This window comes from Typopeltis vanoorti, chromosome 14 (assembly GCF_054136105.1).
Source record: "Typopeltis vanoorti isolate ZY-2024b chromosome 14, IOZ_Tvanoo_1.0, whole genome shotgun sequence".
NCBI lineage: Eukaryota > Metazoa > Arthropoda > Arachnida > Uropygi > Thelyphonidae > Typopeltis > Typopeltis vanoorti.
The window spans coordinates 32,554,560-32,577,521 of record NC_143562.1 but is presented as its reverse complement, the minus strand read 5'-3'; the positions used below and the strand labels follow the sequence as shown (position 1 = coordinate 32,577,521).

The 22,962-nt window shown below is 35.1% G+C and overlaps 1 protein-coding gene and 1 long non-coding RNA gene across 3 annotated transcripts in view; one reads left to right on the top strand and one right to left on the bottom strand.

Moving 5' to 3' along the window:
* The window catches only part of LOC150099349 (uncharacterized), a 163,269-nt gene extending 158,871 nt beyond the window's left edge, over window positions 1–4,398 (top strand). Inside the window, exon 4 of the long non-coding RNA XR_016549393.1 lies at window positions 3,285–4,398. This is a non-coding gene — a long non-coding RNA (uncharacterized LOC150099349). The remainder of the gene's footprint in view (window positions 1–3,284) is intronic.
* CSN4 (COP9 signalosome subunit 4) overlaps window positions 1–22,962 on the bottom strand; it is a 253,522-nt gene that overhangs the window by 4,975 nt on the left and 225,585 nt on the right. For both annotated transcript variants that reach the window (XM_090404172.1, XM_090404173.1), the window contains exon 10: window positions 17,953–18,037. In XM_090404172.1, coding sequence (XP_090260298.1) covers window positions 17,953–18,037 — 85 coding nt within the window. The remainder of the gene's footprint in view (window positions 1–17,952; window positions 18,038–22,962) is intronic.

Here is a 22,962-nt window from a genome sequence, read left to right as displayed (position 1 = left end):
TCACCAATCACTCTCCATGTAAAGAACCTCACTCCTCTGCTCACACCCTCCTTATATAGTTTCCAGGGATGGCCTCTTGTTCTACCCCCTCTCCTCCTATTCACAAGGCTTTGCAATTTACATTCTCTCAACCTGTCCTCATACTCCACATTCCAAAGACCACTGACCACTTTTGTGAATCTTCTCTGGACTCTTTCTGACATATCCTCGTCACCATGAAAACTCGGTGACCAACTCTGTACACAATAATCCATATGAGGCCTGATCAAGGCCTTATATGATGGCATCATGATCTCTTTATTTCTGCATGTCAGGGTCCTCCACATCATTGCCATTATCCAATGTGATGTCTTCATAATGTGTGTAATGGGGGCCCTGAATTTCAGGTCCACCTCCACTCCCAGATCGCTCATCTTCTCTACCTCCTTTAAAGTTTCCCCATCAAGTATATACTTTGCATCCCATTGTTGCTTACCAAATTTCAAAACCTCATACACTTTGCAACACTGAACTGATAGTCTCACTTACCTGCCCATTCATGCAATCTGTTCAAGTCCTCATTTAAGGCCATAACATCTGCTTGACTCTGTATTGCACTTCCAATTTTGCATAATCAGCAAACAGCTGTATATCATCAGTTAAACCCATTCCAATATTATTATAATTACGGCTATTATAGCCTGTTTTTGTTTAGGAGTGTCCCTTATACAAATTGAACAAATGGTCCCAAAACTGACTGCTGCAGCACACCACTAGCAACATTCCTCTTTCGGGATACTTCCCCCATATATACAACTTTCTAATACCTATCTGACAGTCAGTCACTGCTCCAATTAAGAAGTCTTATCCAATTCCATCAATTATTTTGAGGACATAGGAGGGGATGGCTTAATTGTAAGTGAGCAGGAGGTATTTGAGGAAATAAATAACCTTGATGTCAATAAGGAAACGGCATTTGATAACATAGCACCAGGCATTGGCATGCCTGTTTAATACGTCTCACAACAGTGCCAGTTCCAAGGGGTGGAAAGAAGGTTAAATTGTTCCACTGCATAAAGGAAGTCATAAGGCTGTGGTTACAAATTATAAGCCAATCTGTATAGCTGGAGTTGTGAAGGTACTATAGAGAGGTCAGTTGATAACAGCAGTATTCTTTGTGGTTTACTAACTAACTTATGCGTTATAGCAAAGTGACAAATGTCTTGGATAAGGGAGACGCATATACAGTGATATACTTAGATTTTGCAAAAGCCTTTGATGGCTTTTGCAAAATCTAAGTATATCACTGTATATGTATCTCCAAAATTTATCAAAGACATTTGTAACAGTGCATAAGTTAGTTAGTAAATCACGACCTCCCTTTAACACCTGACTATAATATCAGGACTATGGAATGGATGAGGCTAGATCTTCCTGACTTCCTGGAGTAAAAGACTCACCTAGGAGGTCCCTTTTTCATACACACAGCTCATCATACCATGCCTAAACACATTCAAATTCCTTGCAGAGACAATGCTCTCAGGCAATGTATTCCAATCATTCACAACTCTCCATGCAAAATCTGCTTCTCTCTCCCTCCTTATACAGCTTCCAGGGATGATCTCTTGTTCCCTGGTCTCCCACCATTTCATGTTTTATAATTGTATTCCATATTGTGATGGGAGGGACAGGATAGCAATATTATTTATTACCAGCTTTCCACCAGGAGATTTGCATGAACTCTACAAATTACCCAATTTCCTAGATGCACACTGCTTGGAAAAAAGCTAAATCAAAATCATGAGCCAGGTGCATCATGGCATGCAACAAGTCATGTGTTTTTGTAGCTGGTATAAATTAGAGAAATATGATGCTCCTAACTCAACTGTCTGGGTGAAATTGCTACAAAAAGGGAACTAACAGAATTTGAAAGAGGCATTGTGATAGGATACGATGTTGCAGGCCTATCTGTTCAGCAAATTGTTGAAAAATTGGGCCATCTCAGGTCAACAATCAGTAATACCATACTTAGATGGAAGCGCAAGGAGTCAACTGCAAGTGCTACCCACAGTAGACAACCCACCACACTCACCAAATGTGACTCTAGGGTACCATGAAAGGATAATATGTAAAACTACCATTTGTAGGCTGACCACACTGAATGTGGAGTTTTAGAAATTGAACTGGAACATGAATCTGCACTTTACATTCAGAAGGAAGGCTCACAACACAGTTTTTTCATAGTGGACTGCAATATGCAAGCCTCACATTACCTGAACCAACATGCAGTGTCGTCTTCAGTAGTGCAAAGAGAATGTGCAGCAGGACATGGAAGGTTGAGCAGATGGATGGATGTGGCGGAGGTTCAGCATAGTTGGGCTTATGCTTTCACCAGAAAGCATAAGCCCAACTATGAAATTTGGAAGTGGTGGTGTGATGGTATGGTTCTGTTTTTCCTGGTTTAGCCTCTGATCTCTGTTTTTGGTGCCAAGAATACTGAACTCCAAGAGGTATCTGAACATTCTGGAAAATGCATTGCTTGCTACTTTATGGCATCATTTCTACAGAACTGACCATTGTCTCTTTCAGCAAGACAATGCAGTGTCATAAGACTGCTGCTGTAACCACGTGGTTTGTGGACATGAACATCTACCACACTTGACTAGCCTCCACAGCGACCTGATTTCAACCCCATTGGGCATCAGATGAACTGGAGCATAGCATGAGGTCAAGGGGCGTCTGCCCTACAACAGTCCAGAACCTCATCACATGCCTACAGGAGGAATGGTCCAAAATTCCCATTGATTGGTATTGTGCGCTTGCGGAAAGTATGCTTTGTGGGATTGCTGCAGTAATTGCAACAAAAGGAGGTTCTACATCTTATTAAGGTGGGTACCATGGCTGTTTGTTCCTCACACTATGGTGTCTGTTGACTTTTTCCAAGTAGTGTACATGTAATTACTACCAGATGTTTGGTTTTATTCTTGTGAGGAGTATCTAGAAGATAACCAATCCTCAAGAGACTCCATGCTAGGAAGGAGTGGAGAAGTAAAATGAACACAGGTGAATCCTATGCTAAGTAATCATCACTTCTGCATATTTACTAATTTCTCCTCTTTCTTCTTCTTCATCTCACATCTTTAAAATTTAAAAATAAATATTTATATACATATTTATGCACAAGCATAAATACGTATGCTTCACATTACTTGGCATATCATTAATTTGCTTTATTTAATAATGGGTATAGATTTTCTCTTAGATGAAATGAATTTTATGATTTACATAATTTCCTTTTATTACAGAATAATAAAAGAATCCACTGTTAATTAGCTAACATTAACTATTATACATCCCACAGCCAGATCACATGCTTTGCAGGATGAAAAATCCAAGATTTCAGTAGGAAAAATCCTACCACCTCTATATTATAAATGCCTCAAATAGCATTGCTACTCTCCTCTCTAAGTGCATTATAGATGTTCCTATTCAATAATAATCTGATGTATGCCTACACTTGGTTAAAACAATTCTGATACTATAACTGTCAACATGCTAAATTTGTACATACAATATACTGTTCAGATATAGACAGAGAAATATGCTATTAAATTTTTGAATTTCACAAAAAAGACCATCCAACCATTCATACCCCAAATGTATTTTGATTATTAAGACCATAATTATTCTCTATATTTCATTTTTTTTTTTTTTTTTTTTTAAGTTTGAGAAAGAGAAAGAATGATTATACATACAAATTTCTGCATTTGCTTATAAGGATTATTTATAGATGAGTGAGGCAAGTTAATCCCACCTACTTCGAAGCTTAGGTTAGCTTTCATGAAGAGAGTGGGATTTAGCCTTCACTATTTGTGTTGTTGCTACTGTTTATGTATGGGATGTAGGCATTGGATGCTAGTGATTTGTGATGTGTATATTAGTGTTAATGGTTTCTTAACTTTGTTGGTATATTTTCCAGAGTTGGTTTTTTAATGTTCTGTAGTTATCTACGTGTTTTAGCTTTTCTTGGTAGGTTGTTGAGTTGCATGGGTATCTGATGTGATCTCACAAAAGAACCGTATGAGTTGTTGAAGGTCGTGTTATACAATATGTGTCTCTGTTGTTTCGATAGGTGATGTTGAAGTAATTCCTTGTTAATGTCATGTAGTGTTTCAGGTTTTTAATGCTCAGAATTCTGTGTATCGCCATGTGCTTGTCGGATATTGGTTGTTGGATGTAAGGTGTCCAAGATCACTGTTGACATGATTTTCCTGTGTAGTGTTTCTAATTTTGTTAGGTGGCTGCTTGATATATTTATATAGACTGTTATTCCGTATCTGAGTAGGGATTTGCAGATACTGTGATATAGGAGATTTTTTATGTTGGGTGGAATAATGTCTTTAACTTGGAAGAGTTTTGCTGCAATGATCAGGAGTTTGGTGTGTAGGTATTCTATATGTTTTGTCCATTTAAGGTGGGAATCTATATAGAGACCGAGGTATTTTGCGTGTGTTACAGGTTTGATTTCGGAACATTGGCAGGTGTTTTTGTTGTTAATGCAGCGGTATGTGTGACAATGTATCGATAGTGATGCGGGCATATGATTCTTGGGTTGTGTATTATCAACATCTGTGTTTTGGTGCCATTGATTAGAATTGCGTTTTGGTGGAAGTATGTTGTAATTTTGTTTAGGTCTTGTTGTACTTTGCAAAGAGCTGTGTTAATGTCTGTGTGGATTGCTAGTAGTGCAGTGTCATCTGCGTATTGAAATATTTGACTTCTTATGGATATGTTATGAACATCGTTAATGTATATGTTGAATACAGTGGGTGATAATATGGCACCTTGAGGTACACCGTGTTTTACTTGTATACGCCGACTGTGACATGCACCTATTTTTGTTACTTGTGTTCTGTTTGAGAGGTAGTTCTTGAACCATGTATGCAGTGTTCCTCTTATACCTATTGAGTATAGTCTGGTGAGTAGTATGTCATGTTCAAGTGTGTCAAATGCTTTGGTTAGGTCCAGCAGTATAAGGACGGCGTACTTGTTTTGTCGAGAGCTTTGTTTATTGTGTCGGCGATGTCTTCTAATAAAGTAATGGTGCTTTTTGTTTTCTGAAAGCCGTATTGGTTTTGTGAGATGATGTTGTACTTCTGTAAATAGTTCTGTAGTCTGGAGTGTGTTATTTTTTCTAGAATTTTGGAGATGACTGGTAGTGTAGCTATTGGTCTGTAGTTCTGAGTATCGTTTCTTTTGCCGTGTTTGTATATTGGTGTAATTACTGCAGTTTTTAGTTGTTGTGGAATAATGCCTGTGTCGAATGTTATGTTCACGAGTTTCAAAAGTATTGGATTTATTGTTCAAAGTGTGTTATAAGGTCTGTGAGTCTTAATTTGTCTATTCCTGGAGTGGTCTTTGGTTTCAGTTTTAGGAGTGCTTGTTTCAGTTCCTGTTTTGTTATGGGTGGAAATACATCGTTTGTTGTTGACTTTGTGTTGGTAGGTTTTTTGTTGATCAATGGTAGTTTGTCTTTTTTGAGTTGTGTGATGTTGTTTGTGAAAGCATGGTTGAATGAGTCTGTTAGTTCCTCTTGGTTTGTGTCCCGGCCGAAGCTTTTTGCAATAAAATCTTGTGCTGAAGTTTTCTTTTTTTGGTTTACTAATTCGTTGAGTGTAGCCCATGTTTGCTTAATGTTGTCGTTATATTCCATGAATTTTTGGAAGTAGTAGCGTCTTTTTGCCCTACGAATTTTTGTTGTTAGTTTATTTCTTGTGTTTTTGTATAAGGTTTGTAAATGTGTGTTACTGGGTGACTTTTTAAGTTTTTTCCATAGATTTTCTTTTTCAGTAATAGTATTTAGTATGTCGTCATTTATCCATGGATTGTTGTCTGTTTGTCATCTCGTTTGTGTAGGTTTTATTGCTTTTTTTGTATATTTCTGTGAACTTTAGTTGAAAATTCTCGTATAATGTTACAGGATCGTTTATTTTAAGTAGGGAATTCCAGTCTGTATTTTTTACTTGATTATCGACAATGCTCTTTAGTATGATCGAGTTTTGTCAACTTTTGTGGTGGCGGGAAGGGGGGGGGGGTAGGAAACATAATTAAACGAAGTTGAGACAAAGTAGTGATCGGCAATTTTTACATTAATTACTGATGATGTATATGTATGGATGGGAACCCGTATATTGATGTGATCAATGCATGATTGTGTTAGTGAGTTATTGAGTATCTTGTTGGGGAGTTAATGGTAGGGTTTATGTTGTACTGATTTAGTATATCAAGATATGTGTTAGTGGTTGAAGAAGCGTGGTCAAGAGTATTTATGTTAATGTCTCCTATTAGGATGAGCCTGTGTGTTGTACGCGGTTTGATGCCGCTTAGCCATGTTTCTAACTTGTGAAGAAAACTGAGTGGATTATTATCTGGGGGTTTGTATATTGTGTTTATTGTGTATTTGATACTATTGTGGCTATTTGTGAGTTCCAAAATTAGTGTTTCTGCATGTTCGAAGTTTGTTTGTTTTTCTGTCACATTGTATTTTTCTTTGATAAATGCCACAATTCCACCTCCTCTTTTGTTTGGTCTGCATAAGTTGTAGGTTTGATAATTATTTATGTTGTATGCATAAATTTCTGTGTCGTTTATTGCAACTTCGGTCAGTATTAGCATATCTATGTTTATCATAGTATAATTGAGCTGTGTTATCAATGTAAGCCAGTGTTTTTTTATACTTCTTATGTTTGTGTGTATGATTGTGAAGTTGGTGTTTTAGGAGTGCTTCTTTCGGTTCCTGTTTTGTTATGGGTGGATAATACATCGTTTGTTGTTGACTTTGTGTTGGTAGTTTTTTGTTGATCATTGGTAATTTGTCTTTTTTGAGTTATGATTTGAGTTTTGAGTTATGAGAATGGAACTGCTTTTAAAAGCAGTTCCATTAATATTTTGGTTATTTGAAGAAATAAGTGCAATATTTTGTTTTAATTATTTTTGCTGTACTGTTTTTTAAATAGTGTTCTGTATAAAATTAAATGATAGTTTTATTAATTAGAAATAGAGGATATTATGGATCCATCTATATTTTATAACCAAATGTAAAAAGAAAGTGAAGTTTCAAAAATGTACCAGCGAGCTTATTAAAAATTAGTATCAATTTTTAATGAGTATTTATTTTTTGTTGAAAACATTTGTTTATAAAATTTAATTCAGTATGCTTAGGCTGCATATTTGGTACTTCAGCCAAATCCTGCTTCAGCGCATGCTTACTTAAAATTTCATGTTTTTTTTTCCTTCTAATATTAGATTAAGAATTATTGTATTCTAAAATTCTCTTTCCAGATATTTGTGAGCACACATATATGTACTGCACTGTAAATAATTTTAAATTAAACTGACAATAAATGAAGAATAAGGCAAACTACAACAGTTCACTTCAACCACAGGCTGACTTATTCCATTTGCACCTATGAAGTGATCTGGGTATAGCAATGGTTTTTATATATAATATAAAATGTATATATAATATTTTGTTGATGAAAATTTTAGTTACTGAATAAAAAATAAACTATGCTGCTTCAGCTATAAGAAGTCATTCACATTAGCGAAAGCTTTTATTCTCAATTGTGTGGTCTCAGTCAGACAACACCCTTCTGTTGAAGTATATGCATCCCGATCGCCTAATTTCTATGGCTCAGCATTTTGTGTACTCATTACACAAAATTTCTACCAGTTAAAACTGGGGTTCATTGGGGTTGTATAACTGATTACAAACAATGTGCATTTTATATAGTGCATTCCTACACTACCTTGAAGGCACCCAGCTAATAAACGACCACCAGTATGGATTCCATTGCTGCCAAGCAACAGGAGATCTACTCACATATCACCCATCTCTGGACAAATGCCATGGACAAGTCTGATGAATCTCAAGTGGAGATATCAAATCAGATATCACTTGATATCTCCAAAGCTTTTAACCAGGTCTGACACAAAGACTTGTAAACAAACTTTCATCATTTGATCTATCCCAGGACTTCTGCAGTTGGATTGCCAGCTTTCTGTCTGAATGTACACTGTGTGATGATGGATGGTTTCTTATCCTCTTACAAGGTTCTGTTCTCTCACCAACCTTCTTCCTTCTATATATCAATGACAGCACATTACACTCCTCCCTTACTTTACACCAGTGTTTCTCAAACTTCAGATAACCATACCACCACCCCCCTCTTAAATTTTCATTATTGCCAAGTACCCCTTATCAAAATAATAAATAAATAAATATAGAATATTTCATTGTAAATGTCTATTTTATTTGAATTTAGATTATACATGTAAACAAAAAAATTATTTATTTTTTAATAGAACAAAATTTATAAAGATGCTATAAATTTTTACTTAATTTAAATAATTTATCATCAATGAGAGGAGTGAAATTGCTTATGGTAGGATAAAATTTCAGCAAAATTTGGCTCTCTAGTTGTTAATTTCAATCTCAGATGCGGTTCGACATCTATAATGTGGTTTCTCTTCTTCGTCTTAATATCTACAAGGGCCGAAAATCCAACTTCGCACAGATATGAACTTGAAAATGGAAAAATGAACCTTAGAACTCATCATCATCATCATCAAATTCCTGCCATGTACCCTCAAGGGGTGTACAGGATATGACAGTACTACATGAAAAAATTACATCATTACTAACTTCCTATCTACAATTTTCCTCCAAATCAGTCTGTTACTTGTCAAGACTCCAACATTATCAGATCTTATATTTCTATCGTCTAAGGCACTTTGTACCGTATCAATCCACCTATATCTTGGCCTTCCTGCCAACCTGGCAGAGAATACTTGTTTTGCTAATCTTTCCTCTCCCATTCTATTTAAGTGACCATACCATCTGAGATTAGCTCTGCTAATGCATTCCTGGATGCTGACAATGTCAAGTTCTTTCCTAATATCCTCATTTTTAATATGATATTGCCATTGATGCCATCTGTTCACGCCTCTAATCTTTCTCAGAACTCTCATATCTGCGGTCTCTAGTCTTTGATCAAGTGTTTTACTTCTGACCCAGCTCTCAGATCCATAAGTTAAAATTGGTTTGAACACAGTCTTGTATACAGCTAATTTAGTGTTCCGACTAATTTCTTTCTTATTCCATATGAATTTATTCAATTGACTTCTCACGATACCAGCTTTGCTGATTCTGTTGTCTATTTCTATATTTAGTTTACCATCTTCAGTAAAAATTGTGCCTAAGTAGCTGAAATGTTTTACTTGTTCCACAGGTTCTCCATTCACAACACAGTTGACATTTTCAATGATTCTGCCTATTTTCATTGTCTTTGTCTTTTTATTGCTCACCTTCATACCATATCTATTACAAAAGCTATTCAATTTAGTCAGAGAATCTTGCAGACTTGTAGCGGATTTATTTAGAAGTATAACATCATCCGCATAAAGCAAAGAGCTGACATTAATATCTCCAATTTTGATATCAGGTTTAATACCACATTCCTTCATAATGTGATCCATATAGATAATGAATAACAGAGGGGATAATGTACATCCTTGTCTCACACCAGATTTAACATTAAACCATCTTCCTGTACTTCCTTCAATTCTAACTGCTGACTCACAACTCAAATAAAGACTAAGTATTGCTTGATATAATGCCCCATTGACACCATATAACTGCAGCGTATTGAATAGCTTCTCTCTTGGCACCTTGTCATATGCCTTTTCCAAATCGACAAAACTTAAATACAGATCTTTGTTATATTCCCATGCTTTCTCGACTATTTGTCGTAAAGTGAAGATCTGATCCTGACAGCCTCTATTTGGCCTGAATCCAGCTTGTTCTTCACCAAGCTTTTCTTCCACAATTCTTCTCAACCGTTTCTCAAGTATACTTGCATAGATCTTGCCAGGAACACTCAGTAGGGAAATACCTCTGTAATTCTCACATTCAGTTTTATTTCCCTTTTTATATATGGGTACTATGAGAGCTCTACTCCAATCATCGGGAATTCGTCCCTCTGTCCAGGCTTTCTGAACTATGCAGTGCAGCCACTGTAAGACTCTTATACCACCATACTTCAGCATTTCTGGTCGAATATCATCTACTCCTGCTGCCTTTCCACATTTCAAGCCTTCGATGGCTTTTTCTACTTCAAGTATGGATATGTATTCTGACTGCATGCCTGGTCAGTGTTTTTTTATCACTGTGCTGTCATCACTGCTTGTTTCATTTAGCAGTTTTTCAAAGTAATTACTCCATACTTCAAGGATATCTTTTTCTCCTGTTTTCATTTCGCCTTTATCATCTCTAATTCCTTTTACAGCACTCTTTCCTCCATTCCTAAGCTTCTTCAACAACCTCCAGAATATTTTGCCACCTTCTTGATATTTATTTTCTATATTCTTGCCAAAGTCCTCCCATGACTTTTGTTTAGCTAGTTTTACACACTGTTTAGCTTTCTTACATTTGTCTCTGTATTCTGTAAGAGTAAAAGCTGACTTATTTGCCAGGAACTTTTGATATGCTTTCTTCTTTTCCTTCACTGCCTCTTTAACTTCCTGTGTCCACCAGGGAGTTCTGATTTTTTTATCTTTGCACACAACCTCACCACATGCCTCTCTGGCAGAATCAATCAATATTTCCTTCAGAGTTTGCCACTGAATCTCCAAGGTTTGATTCCTGTTCTCAAACTCTTTCATTTTCTTTTCAATAATATTTCTGTATTTTAGTCTACAGTTTACATCTGAGAGCTGCTCAACTTTTATTCGCTTTAAAACTTTCTTACATGTTATTCTTTTCAATATGAAATTCAATTTTATCCTGCTCAAGACTAAATAGTGATCACTTCCAATTTCAAATCCTCTGTACACTCTGGTGTCCTGCACCAGGGAGAAAACATCACTATCAACAATAACATAGTCAATGAGACTTTTCTTATTCCTAGCCTCTTCTCTCCATGTGAATTTGTGCACATTTTTATGTTGGAACATGGTGTTAGTAATAACCAGTCCATGTCCTGAACAGAAATCCAACAGATATTTGCCATTATTAGTTGCTTTGCTCTTTTCTCCAAATTTTCCCAAAATATTTTTGTATGTCTCACAATCATTTCCTACTCTACTATTTAGATCCCCAACAAGGATCAACTTTTCATTTTTCATTGTGTTAGTTGCTTTTTCTAAAGCCTCAAAAAATTCCTCCACTTCTACCTTAGTAGAACCTTCTGTGGGACCATAGGCACAAATAAGTCTCATTGTCCAGTTCCCCATTCTCATATTTGCCCACATTACTCTACTTGAGACTGACTGCCATTCAAGAAGATTAGCCTCGTATTTTGTGTTGAATACTATGGCTACTCCTTCTTTTCCTTGATTGTTATTGCCTGAATATAACATTTTGTATTTATTGCTCAGAAAGATCTCACCAGTTTTGGTCTTTTTTGTTTCAGTCACCCCTATTATGTCGATCTGGTACTTATCTAATTCCTCAGCTAGCTCCATTTCTTTGCCATTCAGGCTTCTTACGTCGATAGTACCGATCTTTAACTCTGGTGATGTTGAGTTGGGGTTTGTTTTCAGATTTGTAGAACCTTATCTGTTAACCTTAGAACTTTATCTGTTAATTCAGGAAATTCATTCTGTATTTGTAGCCAAAATGATGATGACGTATTCTCGTTGTATTTATTTTTTAGGAAACCATCAGAAGCCAGTTCTAAAAGTTGTTCTTCTTCTACTGGCTACAGACCCTTTGGCATAGATTTGTTGATATTGAAAGGATATCTTATCCACTCAATGTTAATGTCAAATTCAGGGAAATACTTTTCTAGATTTATTTGTAAGCTATGTAAATGCTGCATAATAGTAATTTTCACATCATCATCATCATCAATTTGTTCATTTGAACTTGAGAGCAATTTATGAAGAGATGGAAATGCGTCAAATTCTCCATTACCAACCTGCTTTTGCCATAGCTTCATCTTTGCCAATGTGGCATTCAACTTTATCTTGGATATGAAAATAGAAATTTCCTTGCCTTGTAAAGACAAATTAAGATTATTTATATACATCTATAAATAATATATACATTATTTATATATTTAAATATATCTGTCAGGTATGCTAATTGACTGAGCCATTTCCAATTATGTAAATATTTTTTCAATTCAAAATTTTCATCAAGAAAAACTTGTAGTTCTTCTGAAGTTCAAATAAACGAGCAAGGAATTTTCCACGAGAAAGCCAATGAACATCAGTATCGAAAAGGAGTTGTGTATTTTTTCCAAAGTTGAGAGAAAAGTCTGATATTTTAGAGGATGACCTTTAATATAATTTATGATTTTTACAGCTTCATCTAGAACTTTTCTTAGGTCTGTAGACATCATATGTGTAGCCAAAGCCTCCCTGTGTATGCAGCAGTGTGTCGACTTTGCATCTGGGACAACTCCTTAAAACAAGTCATTTTTTTAGATCCGACCATGGATTTCACTCCGTCCATGCTTATTCCACCACTTTTCCAATCAAGCTTGTTTTGATGCATAAATGTATTTCTATTGTTGAATATTTCTTCTCCTGTTGTATGTTCTGGCAAGGATTGGCAAAATAAAAGGTCATCATGAAGTTTTTGATTTTATTTCGTAAGTAACGAACACTAGAAGATTTGCAAAATTTGTAATGTCAGTGGATTCATCGACCTGCAATGCATAATGACGACTCTTATTTCTGCTGCGCCACATTTTGTTATTAATAGTGACACACAATATGAAGTTTCTAAAGCCTTCTTATTTTCAGCTCCTGACACGATCAACATTATTTTTTGAGATTCTTTTAAAGTTTTTTTATTTATTTTGAAAAAATTCTACAGGTTTGTCCTTGTATTCATTATATTTTAATTCAAAATGGCTTTCTTTTTTTTTAAGTTTCACCACAAATGACACATAATAGATAAGTTCCTCTTCATTTCCCGTCCATGAAAATCCAAATTTTAAGTAATTCATATCGTATTTACGAAGGTTTTTCATCTTCTTTCTAGTTGGTTCTTTAGATTTCAGATGACACACCCTTATAAATCCAGTCTTTAACCAATGATCCATACTTAAGAATTTTAAAGCTAAAAAAATTATAATATTTATTATAGACATTATAACTTTCATACAATATTAAAGCAATTATATCACTGTAAAAGTAAGTACAAACCTATTAATCATTATTTTAACTAACAACAAATTTGTAATATGATCAAATAATGAAGCACATTGATTAATATCTGCTTAACTGACTTAATTACAGCTACTACTAATGATTCATATAATTACTTTTTTTTTATCAGTTGCTATTGTACACTCTTTGCATTGTTGCAGGCTCACAATGTACATTCATATACGAAGCTGAACGAAGAGTGATTGCCCACGAATTTGCAAACTTTTCAAATGAAGCAATTATCATAATTTGAGTAGGAGAATTCATACATAATATATAATTTATTGAGAAATATGTACATTTAAAATAATTATTTTTTTCTTAATGATTCCATGCATTAATGATGCATAGCCAAAAACTGCCATATATCCCCTGAAGACCTTTCACGTGCCCCTGATGGGGGGGGGATGCATACCACACTTCGAGAAACACTGCTCTACACAAACAGAACATCAACTACCACTATTCTCATTTCTGATCTCGAAGCTATTCTCCAATGGGGGTTCTGATAATCTCGTCAATTTCAATGCTAGCAAAACTCAGTTCTGGCTTATTTCTCACAAAAAACTGTTTGTCTTTTCTTGGCACATTAGTCACTCGCCTTTCAGATGGATCACTATCTTTTTCCATTTACAGAAAGCCAACACACAGGAAGATATCTACATAAACAATTATGACATCACCCAGCTAAACAGTATGGTATTTTAAAAACACTTACAGAGCCGGAGCGATTTGTTCTAATGATACAGCTCTTTTCACAGAACTTAAATATCTGTACCATACTTTTTTGGCCAATGGCTAAAAATTCCTACAACATAGATAAAAGACTACATAGTCCTATTACTCTTTCTTTCTTCTTTAATACACAAGAACAAAACATTACTATTCCTATTTCCTATGTCAGAGGTACACCAGAAAAGATAGCCAAAGTACTAATAAAAAATGGCCTTCACACCACAAACCACGTGTTAAATTAGCAACTCTGATCCACTCTCCTAAGGATAAACTCCATACTCTAGTATATCCTGGAGTGTATGAAGTTCCTTGTGACTGTGACTTGGTCTACTATGAGAAGACAGAAAGATCCGTCTTGGAGAACATAAAAAATTATATTCGCTACCATTATGGGCCTTCTTGGCCGGCCTGATAATCTGATAAATCGGCCGAGTTGTTAGCGTATCTGTTCTCCTGCCAAAAGGTCGTGGTTCGAATTGCAGGCATGGATGTTTGTGATTGTCTGTTGAAATACTAGTGGTGGTGGAATGAGTGGTGGAGACAGAGTTGTAGAGTATGTACCCTCCCTCGATGAGTTTTTGGACTCCCTGGAGGTGTCAAGTAGTAACAATAATGATAATAATTATGGCAAGACAGAACTGGCAGACTGCACTTTGGACATTCCTTCATAATAACCTGAATAAGTATAGTTGCATTAATTTGCCAAAATCTAAGACTGTTATCCTAAGATCAACTCCTACATAGCTGTAATACTTCTCTTTTTACAATATTAGAGGGTGCCAAATTAGGCACCCTCATGGTTGCATGTTAACTATAAAATGCTGCTTTGTTCTAAAGATGCTGGTTTGAAATCCAGCACAATAAAAGCTAGTTAATAAACATCTTTTTTTTTTTATATATATAAAATAGTTCATTTGGTGTTGTTAATACCATTAAAATAAGTTATGAATACATTTTTAATAATCTAGGAAATTGATAAGCATGTGGAATTCTAAGTTAACAAAGAGTATTGGAGCTACAGGGCTGGTAATTATGAGAAAATCAGGAGACAGTTTGAAGAAGTGTTAAAGTATAAGAAACCTGAAGGGAAGGATGTCCACTGTGCATGGAAAAGTCATGGAGTGTTTAAAGGAAAGCAGTATCAGGCTGCATACACAGAATTAGAAGGATAAATCAGATGAAGTTAAACAGATGAGCAGCAATATAAGCAGGAGCTGCAAAAAAAGAAAATGTTGTGGAGGGAATATAAAGAGAAAGGTGAACAGCAAACTCATGAGCAGTATAAAACACAAGACAAGAAAAATAACCTGCCATGGTGAGGAAGGCAGCAAATGTGAGGAATTTAACTGATCAGTACAAAGCGAAAACCCAGATCATTTATCCTTTCACTCACTTTTAGTAAGTGAAAGGATGAATGATTATGTAAGGATAACTTTATTGAATACTGATGGTAAAAAAGATAATGATAAATAGAAGAAAATAGTTGAGCTACATAGTGATCACTTTGCTAGGGTGTATCACCAGGGTAGAGTTACTTCAGTTGATGTGAAAAAAAGAAACCAATGTCAGAATTGATGAACTGGAAGTACTCAGATATTACAAAATCATGATGCAAATAGGATCTCGAGATTAAATGGCCCATATGTTAAAGAATGTGTAATAGGGCAAAATAATTCTGTTGCATAAAGGAGATCCTACATGATAGCAAAACAGAGGCAGAAAATTATAAGCTGATCAGTATTCAATAGTGGTGGTTAAAGTATTGGAAAAGTCATTAAATGCAGTTGGGTATGGGCAAATACAAATATGATACTCTATGTAGAAACAGAACAAATTTATGAAGGATAGGTTTTGCTTTAGTAATTTACTCACATTTTTAAACAGTCATAGGTAAATGGGATAAAGGAAATGGTTATACCATGATACCACTAAACATTTAACAGGCTATAGCACAGAAGTCAATAAGTCAAGTGTAGAGCAAATCAGATAGATAAGAGGGTGCTGACAGACAGTAGAATTCTGGAGAATGCAGGTAATCAGTGATGAGTTGTGGGCTCTCCAATGAAGCAATTGCAATTTAATTTGAATTTAAGGAGAAATAATCAGCTATTTGCTGATACCAAACTAGGAAGGGCAATAGTTAAGAAAAGTGATGTAAAGATAATGCAGGATGATTTAAACAAACTGACAGTACGAGCAAAAAATAATTGTTGGTTTAATGTAATGAAGTGTAAGGATATTCATTATGGGATAAAGAGATTTAAACTGCATGCAGTATAAACTCTCACTATAGCAAACAATGCTATAACAAGCTAGCTCACTAAGAGAAAACTACCGTCAGGTCCCAATTAAACCTTCATGGGGTATAATGCCACACACACTACAACAAACTATAGCCAAGGAACCACAAATATAAATTGTTATAGAATTCACAAAACAGCATAACTACACCTTACACAAGATGCAACAGCAGATATTTAAACTCAATGGGAGGACCCACTGATTCTTCTTAAAAACTGCTATTTATTCATTTGTCGGTTACTATCTTACTTTGTAAGCATATATACTTAATATCTTTCATTTTTTTATATTCCTCCCTGATGAAAATAGTTAGATTTGACTACAAAAATGGAGAAAATATTAAAGTTCTTGGCTAGATAAAAAGATGTGTGAAATCTTTTCACTTATTTTAATCATTTTGGCTATTTTAATAAAATCTGCACATTAAGAGTTATTTTTGAGGTCATGGCTTGAAGTAATTTTAAATTACAATGGTAGATTACCAGTATATTATAAAGCTCATTTCAAATACATGACAAAGAAAGTAATCCAAACCACATGATGGTTATCGATATAATTATTCTTGGTGAATAATATATAGTTGAACTTTGTTGTAATGAGCATGGAAATAACGAGTCATGGATTAATGAGCAAAAGGCCATAATGATTTTCATTTATACATATTTTATATAATTACTCACTTTTATAATGCGAGTACTACACGGACATACTATACAAATTTTGGTAACTATGCAAACATTCTTAATTGATCAGGTAGTTTTTGGAATACCCAAAAATGAAAGGAGTAACTTAGCTTTTATGACCACCTGCATTGGATTATAGGCCAGTTTATAACTTAATCCTGCCCTTGAGAACCATCCCCAATCAACCTACCTCTAGTGTCCAGCCCTGGCCCTTCTCCCTCACTTTACCCAAACACTGCCATGACTGTAAAAATCAGTTAATAACAAACATTCCATTAGAAATGTCTACTAAAAGAAAGTGTCTTTCAGTTTGCAAAAAAGATTAAAATTATTCATGAGTTAGAATGTTGAAGAGGGCAAAGTTTTCTTTCTCTTTTTCAACAGTATCAATATCATGGAAGAATAAAGATTTTTACATACTGGCACTGGAAAACAAAAAAATTTAGAAAGTGTAAGATTACAAACTTCGATAAAGTATTGTTTCAATGGTTCACTATGCAGAAAAAGTGCTGTAGTCTCAACAGATTGTTTGAGCCTTCAAGATCAACCTCTTGATCTTGAAAGCTCAAGAGGAAAAATTTGCTAAACAATTTGGTGCAATGATTTTGTAGGTACCAACAGTTGACTGGATAATTGAAACTGTGTTTAATATTAAGAATATTGTAGCTTATACAAGCATATTCATACAAATAATATCTAGATATGTAATACTATTTTTCTCTCTCTAATACGTTTTTTTTTAAATTTTTTTTATTGAGTTCTTGAGAATTAAAAAAAAAAAAATAGAAGACAGATAGATTTAACACATCACTGATAGTGAGTAATGGTTATAATGAGGAACTTTTGTCAATCCCTTGGTGCTCATTATAACTAAGTTTGACTGTATAAGTAATTCATCTTTAATCTGACAACTAATTCAAAGAGGACTGGATATACTAAAAATTATTTTCGAAAACTTGAACTACATGCAAAAACACTACAGTCTGATCATAGTAGTGAATTAATTTAGATATTAAACACACCAATAATTACTTACTTTCAAAATGTACAATTGAGTCAATCTGATCAATATAGCCATTCATACGCCCTTCAGTAATCATCTGGGATGCTATCTTCTCTGCCTGCAGAATAAATATCCAACTGATGATTTATCACTTCAAACACAGAACTATTTTAACAAGCTAAATAATTTCAGGTAGGAAAAAAGTAAAAGTTTTTTTCCCTCTCTCAGAATAAAAGGAAATTAACACAAATGATATAGGATGTCAGTATACCGCTCCCCTCCAAACACAGACTACAACCAACCCATCACCATCCCACATATCCATGGCATCACCAAAAAAGGTGGCCAAGATCTTAAAAAAAAAAAGTAACAACCTATAAACTATACAGAAAGTTAGCATCTCTTATCTGCTCTCCTAAAGACCAGCTGTAACCATTCCTACTATGGCTAGACAGGCAGGACAGCCAACATTAGGATATCAGAGCACCAACACTACATCTCTTTCCACCACTATGGCTGCTCACATTTAGCAGACAACGTCTTAGACATCTAGGAAACTCTCAGTTGTAGATAATCAGCCCAACAGCCAAGAATACAAAATTAAAAACAATAGAGAGATAGTCTGCACTCAAATGGATTTGGTATCAGGAACCTATAGAAATTATTTGTTGCAGTAAGAACAAGGTTATGGATCTGATGAAGAGAAGCTGCCCAACCAAATCAAGCAGACTTCCCCAGGTATGACAGTGATGAGATGAGGCAGAGAGTAAGGATTATGAATGATATGTTAGCAGAAATGTAGTTTGCTAATGTGTGGAATGATCTTGAAGGAAGAACTGAATTGTATGAGTGATGGACTGCATTTGAATACTTTTGGTGTGAGTCATTTGGAGAAACTGCTGATGAAAAGGAGAGTAAGGAAGGAAAGATTGAAGTGGTACTTATGAATGAAGAAGTGGGTAGCATCAGTGTAGAGAATGAGAACAAGTGTGAAAGACAAACAGGGAAACAGAAAGACTCAGGGAAGGGATCAACAAGGAATAGACAAAAGGTAAGGGATCATCAACTGGGGTGTAGGGAAACAGTTGAATTTGAAGAAGGTTCTGAGATGAGTAAGGAGAAAAAGAAATGGCATGAGGAAAGTATGGAGAAGTCAATCTAATAAGTAGATTGACTTCTCCATACAAAACCTGGTATGAATAGAAAAATAAGGTAACCCATGAAATTTCGATCAACTATTCTAATTTAAACAATAATAGGTAGGCCTGGTTGGCTGAGTGGTTAGCATATCCGCTCTCCAGCCAAAAGGCTGCAGGTTCTAATACTGCCGTGGGCATGGATGTTTGCGATTGTCTGTGAAAATACTAGTGGTGGGCGGTAGATGCCAATGGTATAGTTGCAGTTCGTTGTAGGTAGTGGAGACAGAGCTGTAGAGTAACTTGTCAAGGGAAGGCACTACAGTAAGCTGTAGTGCCTTCCCTTGACAAATCTTTGGACTCCCTGGAGGTGCCACATAATAATAACAACATTGAAATAAAACTACCAAGAATACGGTTAGCACACATTCAGCCCACCTAACTTCTTTTCAAGTTCTCCAGCAAATCTTCATTTTAGGACTTGAAAGCAACAATTGCAGCTCTTATTTCTTAGGCTACCATCAGTACAGTTTATCTGTGAGTAATCTCTGCACTAACTTTTGTTAATTTATCTGTTAGTAATTTCTAGCCAAACAGATAACAGGACTCTAGCTTTGATGTAATAGCCCCCCCCCCCCCCCCAACTAGAGATCAGGCCAGTAATATTAATGGCTGACCAAATTAGTGTGCCTTTGGCATACTATGTGTGTATTGTAATGTAGCTTGTTTCCTTATGTGTGTATATTCCAGATGCTGACCTTGATATGAAAGTCGAAACGTAGGGTGATTATTTTGGTTTATATTAAACTGAAGTTATCAGGTAACCAAAAAAGTTTATGTGGTTTTCAGTAGAGTTCACTGCAATGACTTGTTCTATTGTTTTATTTTGTAGTGGTTTGCAGAGCACAATTTTTTTTATATGCATCATAAAGCACAGATATGTGTCAGTCAATTGGTGCACTCTAACTTGGTGTGTACTCTTTTTCCGTGACTTTGAACCTGGTGTAGTTTAGACTTGTTTACTTTATGAATTTAAACTCAGTTTGAAGGCTTCAGAACATACTGCGCAGAAATGGTTTAAAAAATTTGTTTCTGGTGATGAATGACTTGAAAATGCACCAGGTTCAGGAAGACCCTCCATTATTGATAATGAAGAATTACATGCCAATGTTGAAAATAATTCGAGATTAACATGTCAAGAACATTCACAAACACTTAATGTGAGTGGTGAAACAATTCGTTTACACTTGCATCAACTGGGAAAATCATGGAAGCTAAGCAAATGAGTCCCACATGCATTATCAGATGACAATAAACTTCAAAAGCTATCAATTTGTTCTTCACTTCTTTCACATTATAAAAATGAGCAGTTTTTGGATTACTTGCTCACTTGTGATGAAAAATGGATCTTGTACTCTAACAGGAAGCAAATGTATCATTGGTTGTCACCAAACGATCCAGTATCGCACACTTAAAAGGCACCACTTCATCCTCAGAAGACTATGCTTTGTGTGTGTGGTGAATTGGAGCCAATATTGTCCACTACAAGTTTCTCGTTGCAGGCCACACAATTACCACCGAGATCTACTCAATGCAATTCAAGCTTGTGTCAGGATGTGTTACTTCAGAAACAGCCAGAACTAGTTAATCAGAAGAAAGTGCTATTCTTACAGGACCACGAAAAACCTCTTACTGCAAAACTTACCTGTGAGAAGAGGTAGATATTTCCTCATGTTCCATATTTTTCTGACATTTCTTCAAGCAATTATCACCTTTTTTTTTGCATTAGACAATCACATGCGAAATACAGTTCCGCAATAAAACAGACTGAAACAAAGGTTGCTAGACTTATTACTTCTAAAGACAAAACATTTTATAAAAGCAGAATTTACCAACTCTTATCTCATTGGGAAAGAACTGTAGATTGTGAAGGTGTTTATTTTAATGAATAAAACATTTTATGAAAATTTCTGCAGCTGTTTAATTTTTATGAAAAACTGCATGAACTTTTTTTTGGTTACCTGATATTATTATAATATGGTAGATGCCTCCATAATTTATTAAAATGAATGCTGGTCGTTGTGTAACTATGAAAGAAAGGGAAGATGCTTGTATATAAGTTGTTTTCATATCTGTTTCCTCAGTACAGGATAAAATCAAAATTATAATTTCTTGCCTATTATGATTTACTTGGTAAAAAAGTGGAAAGCTTTCTAACAGCTGTCTTTAAACCTGAGTATTTTAATAATATTGTGATACACAATGTATATGGCAAATATGATTTCTGCAATGATTTAACTTCAGCAGTCTCCTGGGTACTAACAATAACACTTTGTTTAGTAACTTACTGAAATTCTAAGGATACCTAACAGGAGGTACTTAAACATCAGTTACAGATTGGAAACAATAGAACATTCATTCTACAGCTACCCTCTTTTTCTGCATATCTGGAACAGATTATGTAATGTACTGGGCATTCCATTACTTAGAACAGATTTTTTTTTTTTTTTTTTTTTAATTATTATTTTTTTGCAATACCTCTCACCTGTCAGCAATGGAAAGAGAATTTTGATTTTTATAATTAACGAGTTAAAATATATTTCATGGAAAGTTAGGATAAAACAAACAAACCTCATGGATATGAAAACCAGCAATATGACATACAAATGCTTTATAATATTGTATTATGGAAATTTTATTGTTCAGTCCGACAATTTTTGTATTTAGAAAGAAGCATTGTAGGAGATCCAAAATTTTTGGCTAGGTGGTGTAGATCACCTATGCAATATTCAATGGGGAAAAAATAAAATTCTATTCTTATTATGACAGGTATTTTAAATGGTTCCATTCTCTTAGTGCTTAACAATGGGTCTTACCAATCAACTGCAGGGATGACTGAAGAGCAATCCCAATCAGAGAAGGCCAACTGAAGGCAGTTAACTTAGATAAGGTTAACCATATGGGTACCAGACAGCTCTAGATTTTAGTTTCAACTGGGCTTTTGGTTATTCAGCTACAAGAAACCAGCAAAAAAGGATAGCGTTTGGCTATCCTTTTTTGCTGGTTCCATCAGTCTTTTAGGCTCTCTTGCAACCCTATGCTAACTATTCTAAGCTTATGATGAACATCAGTTTACTCTTTTTCACCTCAGTAAAGGACAAAACTGGTTTGGATAGTGATCCTTCCCATAATGGACAGCAATGTACACATCTGAAAGGAGGTGTACTGTGCAATAATGCACAGGGCACCGAAGGAATATTGAGGCAACTGATGTTGTGAAGTGAACAGTATCTATATACAAGTTGGTAGTGAAGATACTTCACGTGAAACATTTGGGTAAAAGGTACATTCAAATCCAAATGTATGATACATTTGGATTTGAATAATACATTTAGCCCCTTGGGCATAATACTCTTGTCCATGGGGATAAATTATCTTTTTAACTAAACAGTCAGCAGTCTGAAGTACAGTAGAAAATAAATTAAAGCACAAGTCTTTCAAATGTTTTATTATTTTTTCTATTTATAGAAAGCCAATACACACAGCAGGATATTTACATAAGCAATTACACCACCATCCAGTCCAACAATATGGGATCATCAATACACTAAGTCATAGAGTCACAGTTATATACTGTTCTTATGATGCACTTTTGCCACAGAACTCAATCTCTACTACACTTTTTTTTTTAACCAACAGCTACAACCCATATAAAATAGATACCCTCACCTAACACACAAGATCAAAGCACTACTACCCATATATCTGGTTTACAACTGAAAAGACAGCTTAAGTAATAACTAAATATAGCCTTCAAACTACATTCCATCTGCTTCAAACTAACAATCCTTATTTGCTCACTGAAAAACAAACTCCATAATGTATTAAATTCTGTATTGTATAAAGT